The 14236-nt window shown below is 42.2% G+C and overlaps 1 protein-coding gene across 1 annotated transcript in view; it reads right to left on the bottom strand.

Annotated features, from left to right (window-relative positions):
• LOC137429455 (SCO-spondin) overlaps positions 1–14236 on the bottom strand; it is a 444698-nt gene that overhangs the window by 302735 nt on the left and 127727 nt on the right. Inside the window, exons 30-33 of the mRNA XM_078781076.1 lie at positions 11006–11128; positions 10718–10818; positions 8417–8645; positions 6048–6200 (exon numbers count right to left, since the gene is read on the bottom strand). Of these exons, the coding sequence (XP_078637202.1) occupies positions 6048–6200; positions 8417–8645; positions 10718–10818; positions 11006–11128 (606 nt within the window). The remainder of the gene's footprint in view (positions 1–6047; positions 6201–8416; positions 8646–10717; positions 10819–11005; positions 11129–14236) is intronic.

Genomic DNA, 14236 nt, shown 5'->3' with positions numbered 1-14236 from the left:
TTTTAAAACCACCAAAGTGTGTATTATGTTTCCCCGTTTCATAAAATGTATCGGTTGATACGTATAATGCTTTAAAACTGTTTTGTTTTGTTTTAACCTCAGAAGAGATATCAACATTTACCTCAGCGAATGTCAATCGCGGTGTCAGTATTTAATGAACTTATAAAGACTTAGGTGACTTATAAGTGTGACAAGCATGTGCACGGGATTCTTCCCAGAAGAATGAGTGGTCGCATTAGCTTGTTCGACTTAAAATGAGCGAGTTTTGTTTTCACGTTTGGGCCAGTTTTTCATGTTGTATCCCTAAGGAATGAAACGAACGTTTTCCTGGCTTACAATTTTATTTGAAGTCACACATGCCTCAAAATACACTCACTTATATAGAATTGAACGCTGAATCCGAAAATGTAAGTGAAATTGCCTTGTTTTTTTTAACATTATCTTCTATATATTCTAAATATATATCTGTGCAGTGTCTGTCTTGTGTTGTCTTGTCTTGTGTTGTCACTGAACTACTCCCTCAAACTTTTGTGAAATCGTACTATTCCAACTTGACCCACGGTGGGAGTATGCGCTCTACTGAGTGGCGTTCTAGTTTTCTCTGAAACCATTGGTCCGATTGACAGGAAATTTTCACCGTAGGTGCAACTCCACCTGTAGAATTTCTAAATGATAATTATGACGCCATATGTCACGTGGTATGGGCGTCATCTTGGAAAAACCGAAAAAAATTGCACCTTTATATCTCCGAAAGCGCTGCATAGAAAACATTGAGACATGGCTCATTGTAAAGAACTCTCCATGGGGAATAAAATATGTTAATGATGTCATAGGTGCCTCCATTATGACGTCATAATTCGACAAGTTCAAAACTTCATCCGATCAAGATGAAATTTCTTGAGCGTCATCAAGGGATAAATTGGGGGAGAAAAAAAATTGACGTCACCAGTCACGTGGTTTGGCCGCCATATTTGTTTTAACACAAAAGCCTTAAAAACCACTGAAAACAAGTCCTGGCGAAGGTCTGCAATTTCTGATTGTTCTTTCTAGTTAACAACTGCAGCACACATGCTGATGTTCCTGGAGGACTCTCTCAGATTGACAGCAGAACACCATGGGCCCATGGTCCTTCGAACACCACATCCATTGGGAATTATTCGGACCATTAAAGCTTACTTCAGGTAAGTGATGTGTCGAGCAATCAGAGACATGTTTGTGGACAATGGTGATCTCCTGACAGCAAACGAGGTTGCAAAGAAAATGAATATGCTTGATGCCATGCACATGTTGTCTGGAGCCTGGTCCAAGGTCTCTTCAGAGACCATGTCAATTGTTTGGAAAAAGGAGAATTCAAACCTCAAGAGGAAGAGCTTGCTGCAGGTGAGGAAGAGCTGGATTCAGCGATGTTGATCCTCCTCCAAAAATAGCTGCGGAAGAGTTCCAAGCTTGGGTTGCCATTGACGATGGAATTCTGATGACGCTTGAAGATGAGGAAGATGAAGCGGTCTTGAATTGGAAGGACTTGCATCAGAAATCAACAATATGAATGCATCATCGGGTCAGGATTCTGATGATGATGCGGCTGAAGAAGATAATGAAGAAATTGAAGGCACTCCTTCAAATGCTGAAATGCGGGCTTTTTGTTACCATCTGGAAATCAACAATATGAATGCATCATCGGGTCAGGATTCTGATGATGATGCAGCTGAAGAAGATGATGAAGAAATTGAAGGCACTCCTTCAAATGCTGAAATTCGGGCTTTTCGTCACCATCTGGAAATCGATCTTGAGAGGCGTGGATTTGACAACATGGAAGAGTTTGAAAAATTTCAAGGTGAAGTCAGGGATCTTTTGACGGCACAGCCCATGGTTCAGACAGATTATTCGGTGCGATATGAATAAATAGGCCAATGTACTGTATTTTAAAATCTGTGTTTGGTTTGTTATGTGCAGAAATACCAAAAATGTGACAAATAATGCTAAAAACAAATTTGTTGCCTAATCTGCAGGCTTTGGTTTATAAAACCATTGGTTATTAAGACCAGGTAGCCCCGGCCCAAAGGTGGTTTTATTAAGCAGTGAACACTGTATTTATAAAATCCTCAATTTTCATATGATTGAATTGAAATTGAACAGGATTTGCACATCAGATCACTCAATGTAACCACCAATTATGTTTGAGGTCTAGAGGTCAAAAGGTCAACATAGGCCTACTTTTTAAAACTGTCAATTTTCATCCAATTGAATTGAAATTTCAAGAGAGGATTTTCATATCAGGTTGCTGAAATCAACAACACAACACACAACATGCATTTTAAAGGCCATTTTCCCTGCTAGAGCGGGGGTTAGCCTTGCGGTCCCCATGACAATCTTCTCCATTTTGCCCTATTTTCTGCATCTCTCCTTGTTAACCCCCTTGCCCACATTTCTTCTTCCACCATCTTTAGCCAAGTCTTTCTCGGTCTTCCCCGTCTTCTACTTCCTTCTACATTCATTTCCATCACTCTTCTCAACCAGTCACTTTCATCCTTCCTCAACACATGACCAAACCATCTCAACCTGTTCCACTTCACAGCATCAATCACAGGCTCTATTCCCATCATCTTTCGCAATTCATCATTTGTCTTCCTCTCTCTCAACGATACTCCGCACATCCGTCGAACCATTCGCATTTCCACCCTTTCCAACCTTCGTTGCTGCTCTACGTTCATTACCCATGTCTCGCTCCCATAAATCATAACACTTCTCACACATGAAGCATACACCTTTCCCTTCAGCTTCAACGACACTCCCCTCATCATCAGCACGCCACTCAATTCCCGAAACTTCTTCCATGCACATCTCACTCGAGCAACCGTTGCCGAGTCTGATCCACCTTCTCCATTCAGCATGTCTCCGAGGTAGCAAAATGTTTTCACACCTTCCAGCTTCACGCCGTCTCCAAGATCCAACTCAACATTTCCTACATCTGCAGCTCCCTCTGTGCACACCTTACATTTGAATGTAGCTGCCACACTGGTTAATGACCCTATCAGACCACTACATTTTTGATGAACCCACTCAGCACACATTGTACACTGAATGGAGTTCACTCCGACACCCTTCCTACACACAGCACAGGGCCACTTCCCAGTTCTTTCCACCTCACCACATGCTTTACCACTTGCCATCACCTTCGTCTTTCCGATATTCACCTTCAGACCTTTTGTCTCCATACATTCCTTCCACGTGTTCATCTTTTCCTTCAGTCCATCCATACTTTCCGCAATCAACACCAGATCATCTGCATACAACAACTCCCACGGTAAACCCTCCTTTACGTTCTGAGCCAGCACCTCCCTCACAGCTACAAATAGTAGTGGACTTAGTACCGACCCCTGATGCACTCCCACCTTCACCTCAAACTCACCACTGTTCCCGTCCTTCGTCCTTACAGCTGTGCACGCTCTTTTGTACATCGCCATCACTACTCTGATCAACCATTCCTCCACTCCTAACTTCCTCAATGCCCATGTCAATACTTTGCGTGGAACCCGATCGAATGCTTTCTCCAGATCAACAAACCCAAGAAACAACTTCTTCCTCTTCTCCATGTACTTCTCCTGCAACTGCCTCACAATGAAAAGCGCGTCTGTCGTTCCTCTTCCTGGCATAAATCCAAACTGCATTTCGTCGATCTTCACTTTCTTCCTTATCCTCCTCTCCAACACCCTTTCCAATACCTTCATTCCATGCTCCAATAACTTTATCGCTCAGTACGAGCCACACTCCAGAGGGTCACCTTTCCCCTTGTATAGAGGGACGAGGGTACTCAGTTCCCAATCCACTGGAATGCGGCCTTCTTTCACCACCAGATTACAGATCTCTGTCATTCTCTTCACACCCCAACTTCCTGCTGCCTTCAACATATCTCCCACAACTCCCGTCGGCCCTCCCGCTTTTCTACCCTTCATTGCTTTTATCGCTTCCTCAACTTCCTTCTCAGTTATCTTCTCTGCCGGTCCTAAAACTGGGTTACTCTCTATGTTGCCATCCCATTCATTCTCTGTATTCAACAGCATTTCCATATATCTTTTCCATCTTCCTTTAATTCCATCTGGGTCGACAACGATTTGTCCCACTTCATCCTTCAAGCAACTCACCCCCATCACATCACACCTCTCTTTCGCTATCTGCTTTGCAATCCTGAAAACTGCTTTCTGACCCTCTTCTGAATCCAAGCGTTCTCCGAACATTTTCCTGCATGCCTCCTGTGCCTTTGCTACCTCTTTCTTTGCAGCCTTCCTGGCTGCCTTATAACTTTCATGCTCTGCTGTTTCTGCTCCCGTACCCTTCACCTTCTGCCACTCCTTGAACTTCTTCCTCTTCTCGTCAATCCTCTTTCCAACTTCATCATCCCACCACCATGTTTCCAAGTGCATCGGTGGTCCTTTTGTCCATCCACATACCTCACCAACGGCTCCCAACAGACTGGCTTTCATTGACATCCAACCACTTTCAAGCTCAACCACATCATCCTCGACCCTACTCAGCCTCTCTTTTAATGCCTCCCTTACTGTCACCTCTTTCAACCTCCACACCTTCATTCTCGGTTGGTACTTCACCCGCCGAGCTCTCCTCGCACCTTTCACCCTTACGTCGCAGACAACCAAGTGGTGCTGTGAAACAGCCTCCTCCCCCGGGATCACCTTTGTGTCTCGGAGGTGCCCCCTATCTCGCCTACGCACCATCAGGTAGTCAACGGTTGTCGTCGACCCACCTGACGTGTATGTAACAAGCTTATTATCCTCTTTCTGGAACTGAGTATTACAAATCAACAAATCAGCTCCATCAGCAAACTCCAAAATCCTTTCACCTTCTCCATTTCTCACACCATATCCGTAACCCCCATGAACTCCGTCAAAACCATCCATACTCCTTCCCACATGTCCATTTAGGTCTCCTCCTACCACAACAACTTCCTCATCTTTCACGTTTTCCATCAGCTTCTCTATCGCACACCAGAACTTGTCCTTCTCTTCATCGCTTCGACCAACCTGCGGAGCATATCCCGAGATGACGTTCACCAATAACTTTCCAATCATCATTTTCACCATCATCAACCTATCACTCACTCTAGTCACACTCACCACATTGTCTACAAACTCCTCAGAAAACAGGACACCAACACCATTCACGCACCCCGGGCACCCTTGCCACACAAACTTGTATTTCTGTCCCTGCCTACCCTTCACCATTCTCACACCACTTCCCTTCCATCTCGTCTCTTGCACACAACATATGTCCACTCTTCTTCTGACCAATACTTCCACCACTTCTCCTGATCTCCCTGTCATTGTCCCTACATTCCATGTCCCAAACCTCAGAAACCGATCTCCACTTCGGGCTGTACCCTGCCCACATGTAGTTGTAATTGTCATGGTTCTCTTTTTGAGGCAATTTTTTTTATGGCCGGATGCCCTTCCTGACGCCAACCCTCTTAGTCGCCTCTTACGACACGCAGGGATACGGCGTACCTATTCTTATCCAGGGTACACACTGGGGAAAATCAACCAATTGCTGAAATCATTTGCTGAAAAATCAACATTGCTGAAATCAACCACCAATTTATTTTTGAGGTAATAATTTTGAGGTAATAACCACATAAAACCAGATAATTGGCTTTCAGGCCTCCATCAGGTCTTGTGCTTAAACACTGCCTGGGTTTTCATCCCGGGAGCAATCAAGTAATATGTTTTGTGAAGATCGTATATTGAGGTTGCAGTGATTTGTTGTCAACAACACAAATTTAGTTATTGCAGCATTTCATTTCATTTCCTAAAGAAGGTTTAATTTCCACCTATTATGGAAGGCCACAATCTTCCTGCAGATAACTCTCTTGGCCCACAACACATACACACACTCACACACACACACACACACACACACACACACACACACACACACACACACACACACACACACACGCTCATCAAAGAACAGATTTTATTACTTGGATTATGAACAAGACATTTTACCTCCAAATAGATATTTGCATGATAACTTACCAGTCTGCACACTTTCGCTAGTTGCACCCGGTTTCTCTGAGCATGACTTTCCACCATTCTCTGGAAGACGGCAGTCTCTTTGGCGCGTGATGACACCACCACATGGGGCAGAACAATTGGACCAGGACCCCCAAGGACCCCACTCTCCATCTCCTGAAAAAAAAATTTTTTTACCAACTGATTCTAATGTTCCTTATATAAGCAACAAGCAACAAGCGGGGGCTACCTGGTGCTGCCGGGGAGGCGGGGAGGCGGGGAGCGTGGGGATGGGGGGAGGGGATGGGGGGAGGGGATGGGGGGAGGGGAAGGGTTGGGAGTGGGGAGGATACCTGGAGCTGCCTGGCTGGGTGGGCTTTTCCCAGCGGTGGTTTTGGGACGTGTTGAACATTGAAGAGCTATGAAGTTATTGGCCTATATGGAGTGAACTATACAAGTAAATATAATGACAGGAGCATAATTATTTTGCCTTGAAAGAACAAATATAGTCAGAGTCAAAGAAGATGAACAAATATAAAGTCCCATCTTCAGGTTTTACAACCTCCTTACATTTTTGGAATTTGATCAAATCAGTGAGATGTACTTAAACATTGTTTCGACAGATAGGCATTAATTATAAAAAATACAGTTTGAAGAAAGAAAAATGGCCATAAAGAGAGTGAGAGAGAGAGAGAGGGAAGAGAGAAGAGAGAAGAGAGATGGAGGGTTCCTCCAATTGTCACATGTCTGAAATTGCAATTAGATATCATTTGAAAACAAAACGAAACCCCTTCAGGGCACAAGGGCCCATTTGTATATTACATTTTTATATTTACACATCTTGTACCATCTTGGCAGATTGTACCATCTTGTACCATTACACATCTTGTATTTACCATCTTGGAGATGGCGTGAAGCTGGAAGGTGTGAAAACATTTTGCTACCTCGGAGACATGCTGAATGGAGAAGGTGGATCAGACTCGGCAACGGTTGCTCGAGTGAGATGTGCATGGAAGAAGTTTCGGGAACTGGGTGGCGTGCTGATGATGAGGGGAGTGTCGTTGAAACTGAAGGGAAAGGTGTATGCTGCATGTGTGAGAAGTGTTATGATTTATGGGAGCGAGACATGGGTAATAAACGTAGAGCAGCAACGAAGGTTGGAAAGGGTGGAAATGTGAATGGTTCGGTGGATGCGCGGAGTATCGTTGAGAGAGAGGAAGACAAATGATGAATTGCGAAAGATGATGGGAATAGAGCCTGTGATTGATGCTGTGAAGAGGAACAGGTTGAGATGGTTTGGTCATGTGTTGAGGAAGGATGAAAGTGACTGGTTGAGAAGAGTGATGGAAATGAATGTAGAAGGAAGCAGAGGACGGGGAAGACCGAAAAAGACTTGGCTAGAGATGGTGGAAGAAGAAATGCGGGCAAGGGGGTTAACAAGGAGAGATGCAGAAAATAGGGCAAAATGGAGAAGATTGTCATGGGGACCGCAAGGCTAACCCCCGCTCTAGCAGGGAAAATGGCCTTTAAAATGCATGTTGTTGTTGTTGTATTTACACATGCAAAAATAGTGGAATTTTTGACCCCCTCTCCTCCCTCCTACACCAAATATTTTTTGAAAAATAATGGAATTGCTTTCTTCTTTGCTATATATCCAAAACTTCACCTTTTCCCCCCAACCCCACTACCCTTATATAAATTGCTTATGTACAGCACAACCCAATTCACAATGGATGCATCGTTTCTGAATATTTTGGAGCACACTGGCATGTTACCATTAATATAATATATAAAGTCATGAAGGGATTACTATATACTCATAAAATGCATATTTCAGCTATTTTTTTGAAGTTTTGTTTTGAACAAAAAAAGTTTTATTTTTCCTTGGATAATAACGAAGAAGTTCCTTTGTCAGTTTCACTTATGCTCAAATGTTGAGAATAAAACTCATTATGTTGTTATAGAGTAGTGTATATAGAAATCATAGACCCAAGGTAAAATGGTTTGTAATGAACAGCCGAATAAACAACTGGCTTTTGATGAACATCCCCCATGATAGCCTTCCTTTTCATCTCTTTCATTCCTTCTTCCCTTTCTTTTCTCATTTCTTTTTTTTTTTAACCTGTCCTCACTTCCTCAACCTTCCCCTGGAAACAAAATATTTAGATGTCCCCTCACATAGCTCCGAATTTGAAATGCTAGAGGAACGAAGTTAAATAAATACAGGATCCATTATCCTGATTCAATGTTTGCATTTTCCAGCCATTATGTCAAAATATTGCTTTCCAGTTATGAGTACACAAAGGTACACATTACATTCTCCATCAGCATGTGAGAATATAAGAGAGTTCCTTGTTATTGTGACTAAGAAGGCTCATAAATTATGGACTTACGTGGACAGGCCACCACAAAACACTGTTCGCTTTGCACACTTTGTCCACGGCAATCTCGCAATGCATTCTGCCTCAGAGATTTTGAACAAACATGATGCCGTGACCGAACACCCGGACCGCATGTGTGACTACAAGAACTCCAAGATCTCCAGGTGCCCCATGATGCACAACCCATTTCATCAGATGGCGCATTCTCACCGTCCCTGCAATCCTTCACGCCATTGCAAACCTATTCAACAACAACAAAAGAGAATAATCTTTTATTACTTAGATTAAGTTTAAATTACTTTTAAAATAGGAGTTTTAAGTAACCATGAATCAACTATACATAGTTCTTAAATGCAACTGCAGGTCACCTGGTCACAAATTAAATGGTCTTAACCAGTTGGGATGCACTTGTACTGTATATGTATATGTATACATATACAGGGTGAGCCAGAAATATGGTTATTTTTAACACTCGTATAAAGGTAGTAAAAAGGTGTATTTCAAAACAAATTCTTAGAAGAAAGTGAAGTACATTACATGCCATTTATTTGTGGAAAAGAACATCTAGGAGATGCGCACCATTTCGTCTGACACATTCCTCCAATCTTGGACGCCAATTATTCATGACGTTCTGCAATATGGCCTCGTCAATATCATTGATTGCAATGCGTCTGATGATTTCCTTCAGTTCATGAAGAGTTTGTAGATGGTTAACATACACTTTGTCCTTCAGATATGACCACAAGAAATAATCACATGTAGCCAAATCGGGTGAACTCGCTGGCCATGGCATATCGCAGTTTCTGGAAATGACATGCTTTGGAAAAAGCGCCCTTACAGTAGTCATGGACACTCTGGCAGTGTGGAAGGTTGCACCATCTTGCTGAAACCCACAAAAAATGCCCACAAAGGGCAATGCCCATGAAAGCCCACAATATCTTGTTTCTCACAGTCTGAGATTCCTTTGAGTGCTTTTTTGCAAATTCCAAGTGGGCTTCCATGTGTCTTTCACTGAAAAGAGGCTTCCGTCTGGCCACTCTGCCATAAAGCCCAGATCGGTGGAGTGTTGCAGTGATGGTTGTCCTTCTGGAAGTTTCTCCCATCTACACACAGGATCTCTGGAGCTCAGCCAGAGTGACCATCGGGTTCTTGGTCACCTCTCTTACCAAGGCCCTTCTCCCTCGATTGCTCAGTTTGGCTAGGCGGCCAGCTCTAGGAAGAGTCCTGGTTGTTCCAAACTTCTTCCATTTAAGAATTATGGAGGCCACTGTGCTCTTGGAAACCTTCAATGCAGCAGAATTTTTTTTTGTAGGCTTCCCCAGATCTGTGCCTCGACACAATCCTGTCTCTGAGCTCTGCAGGCAGTTCCTTCGACCTCATGGCTTGCTTTTTGCTCTGATATGTATTGTCAGCTGTGAGACCTTATATAGACAGGTGTGTGCCTTTCCCAATCAGGTTCAATCAACTGAGATTACCACAGGTGGACTCGATTCAAGGTGCAGAAACATCTCAAAGATAATTATCTTTACAGTTTTTTATCTTTACAGTACAAAGACATCAAGAGAAATGGGAGGCACATGAGCTAAATTTCAAGTGTCATAGCAAAGGGTCTGAATACTTATGTCAATGTGATATTTCAGTTTTTTCTTTTTAATAAATTTGCAAAACTTTCCAAAATCCTGTTTTCTCTTTGTCATTATGGGGTATTGAGTGGAGATTGATGAGGGAAAAAATGAATTGAAACGATTTAAGCATAAGGCTGCAACATAACAAAATGTGAAAAAAGTGAAGGGGTCTGAATACTTTCTGAATGCACTGTATGCATGGAAAATAATTTCAGATGCACCACAAAAAGGACATTCATCAGGTATCAATTCAGAAAAAATGTGTAGCAGATGATTTGTGGGTAAAATCAGATGAGCTCGTCTCCATTGAAGGTCCTCAGTTCTTTTGGGTACAAGCCTTTGATAAAAACTATCCCATTGAGGTTGAGAAGGAGATACATCTGGTAACAAGCAGGCCCACTTATTGTTCAATTTAGGAGTGTCGCACACAAAACTCACGCAAACCTGATACACGTTCAGCCGTTCATCGGGGATAATGAGCATTCGGCCTTCCAAAGGAGAGTGGTTGAGATATCATAGACCGAGTGGGTTGTACAATTATTTGAGGAAAGCACAAGATCCGGTGCATTTGGGTATGCTATATATATATATGCACATATACACACATTCCGGTCTCATTTTTATGGGATGTGGCTTGAAGTTGTCCTTGAACATCAGATCTCTAAGACATTCTGAAAAAAAAACTGACCTTTGAAAAGGGCAGGCACCTGCCAGTGAGACAGGTGAATTCAGGACATGTGAAATTTGGCAAATGACTACCAGGAAGTGGCTTTGAGGTTGGCTCTTCATCTGTCAAGGACAGACACACCAAAGATAAAGACAATGATAATATGAGGATCAGGCCATGGTAATAAAAGAAAAAACACAGAAGGTAAGGGGATGGGGGTAGGCGGTAGGAATGTATGAAGTAGTGGTCTAAAATTCTGAAATATGCTCATGTCCCCATTGCATGCGAGCTCAAGGCAGTTGTACTCACAACAAGCGAGCTCATCTTCAGAACGAGGACAATCCGGCCTTCCATCACACACCCTTTCTGAGGATATGCAGAGGCCATTGGAGCAAGGGAACTTGCCAGGACACGGTGGGATGGTTATGGAACCTGATCAAAGAGCACAAAATCACAAATGCTGTCAACTCAGTAGTTATCAGAATTGTGGTTAAAATGACTCCAATGCCTCCAAAATATTCGATAAATGTGCAACAATTATTTGTATTGAGGACAACTCATGAGTTATCAAGGTCAACACAGGAAAGCCCTGTACAGTTTGGTATATGTTTTTCAATGAACATGTTTCTTCAAGTTAAAAGATGTAATTCTCTTGCACAATATGGCCTGCTTGATTAACTAGCAAGGCTGGCAGGACATGACTATAAGTATACAACCTCACCTCTGAGCTTTGATTCCTCGACCCAGCTATAAACTCTCATCCTGCTGCTTCAATGTGTGTGTACCGTCTATGGGATGGACGTCAAACTAGGCATCCCGTCTACCAGCATTAGTTGGTGGATGGACGTTAAAGATGAAAGTGTAGGTGAGCTATCGCTCATGGTGAAACACCCAGTGTAATCCTTGCCATGTGGCTGCTTTGGCAGCACTGAAAATCTGCCTTCGGTGTACCAGAATTATTGCACACTGCTCCTTTCATATTCCATCTCCAGGCACTGCCGTCATCGCATGGTCACATTGAGATCCTGTTTTCACCATACAACATCAGTGCACCATACATGCAAAAATACGCACCGACCAAAGGGGACCCGGCAATGACGCACGTTGAAAGGGAGTACTTAGTTTTCAATCCGTTTATTTCTTTTCTTTCTTGTTTGTTTGTCTGGGCGATATCTCAGCCACCTATAAGCTTGGAAGATGAAATTTGGAAACAATAGTGAGCATGTGCTTCAGAAAAAAATGTATTTTTTATTTTTGGATTAATCAATTAATTCATTAATTACTTAATTATTATCGAATTATTAAGTAATTTTATATTTTCTTTCTCATCTGGGCAATATCTCAGGCACCTTTTGAGCTAGGAAGCTGATATTTGGACACAACAATGACCAAGTATTTGGCTATAAAGGATAGTTTTGATTTATTGATTAATAAATTAGTTAAAAAATTTGTTTAATTTGTTTGATTACTTAATTATTTAATTAATTTTCAAAAAGTTACAGCTTCGGATGAAACTGGTGGTTTGGGTATGCTATTAGCCAATTGATTAAGAAATTAATTATTTTACTATTATTACTTATTTATTTTAATTATGCAATCAAACAATTATTGTACACCTCTCCCTCCCAATACCTTCTCTTTGTGCTGCACGGCAGCATCACCGAGCGCCCAATGCCTCGCGCTGGATGATATATTATTTACCGTAAAACGTCGACTATAATGTGCCCCTGTGCATAACGCGCACCCCCAACTTGGGCTTTTGTCGCGTTGTAAAAATTTATAGACCTATATACAGTCACGTGAAAAAGTAAGTACACCCCATGTAAAGTTTTGACTTTTTCAACATATTTCAACATACAGATATTTGATCTTCATTTCAACAATATTGATAGATAAAGGTGATATAATATAACAAATATCATGAAACATTTACATTTTGTAGTCCATTGTATAATTTAAATAAACATAAATGCAGATTTCGCATGTGGAAAAAGTAAGTACACCCCTACATTTATCACTACTTCAAATACCTAAAATTAGAATCAGGTGCACCAGCTCAGGTGCAAATGATTAGAACATCGTTAGAGAGGATCTTGGAGGAACCTGTCTTATTTAAACCTCAGACATTTAGTTTGGTTTGCTCTTTGTTGTTGAAGTGTGCAGCGTCACCATGCCTAGATCAAAAGAGCTCTCTGAGGCCTGCAGAAAGAAGGTTATAGATGCCTACGAGTCTGGGAAGGGATTTAAAAAGATCTCCAAACAATTTGAAATCAATCATTCGACTGTCCGGAAGATCATCTACAAGTGGAGAAGATTCCAAACAACTGCCAACTTGTTCAGGCCAGGCCGCCCCAGCAAGTTCAGCCCGAGAGCAGACCGCAAGATGCTGAAAGAAGTCTCTAAGAACCCCAGAATGTCATCACGGGACCTACAGGTAGCTCTTGCCACTGTTGATGTCAAAGTGCACGAGTCTACCATTAGAAAGAGGCTGCACAAATTTGATCTACCTGGGAGGTGTGCCAGGAAGAAACCTTTGTTGTCCAGAAAGAACATCAGGGCAAGACTAAAGTTTGCCAATGAACACCTAGGCAAAGACCAGCACTTCTGGAACAATGTGCTCTGGACAAATGAGTCAAAGGTAGAGCTATTTGGCCCCAGTACCAGAAGACATGTTTGGCGAAAACCAAAGACAGCATTTGACCACAAGAACCTGATACCAACTGTAAAGCATGGTGGTGGAAATATTATGGTTTGGGGCAGCTTTGCTGCATCGGGGCCTGGGCAGCTCACCATCATAAAATCCACTATGAATTCTTCATTGTACCAGAGGGTGCTTGAGGATAATGTGAGGCCATCTGTCGGAAAGTTGAAGCTCAACCGAAGGTGGACCTTGCAACATGACAATGACCCTAAACATACCAGTAAATCCACCAAGGAATGGCTGAAAATAAAGAAATGGAGGGTTCTGGAATGGCCAAGTCAAAGCCCGGATCTAAATCCCATCGAGATGTTGTGGGGGGATTTTAAACGAGCTGTGCATGCAACAAACCCCTCAAACATCGCACAGCTGAAAGAATTCTGCATGGAGGAGTGGGCAAAAATTTCTCCCAGTCGATGTCAGAGACTGGTAGACAGTTATAATAAACGCCTACTTGAGGTTGGTTCTGCCAAAGGGGGCAATACCACCTATTAGAGCCAATGGTGTACTTACTTTTTCCACATGCGAAATTTGCATTTATGTTTATTTCAATTATACAATGGACTACAAAATGTAAATGTTTCATGATATTTGTTATGTTATATCACCTTTATCTATCAATATTGTTGAAATGAAGATCAAATAGCTGTATGTTGAAATATGTTGAAAAAGTCAAAACTTTACATGGGGTGTACTTACTTTTTTATGTGACTGTATAATACGCACCCCCATTTCAGCACTCAAATGAAAAAAATATCCACGTAAAACATGTTATTACATCTGTCAAAAACGGTGAAGTCCATCTCAACCATGACTGTCGGCCACGATTTCGTAATAGTTGA

Source organism: Myxine glutinosa, chromosome 6, assembly GCF_964187855.1.
Source record: "Myxine glutinosa chromosome 6, kmMyxGlut1.1, whole genome shotgun sequence".
Classification (NCBI taxonomy): Eukaryota; Metazoa; Chordata; class Myxini; order Myxiniformes; family Myxinidae; genus Myxine; species Myxine glutinosa.
This window is presented reverse-complemented; position numbering and strand designations above follow the sequence as displayed.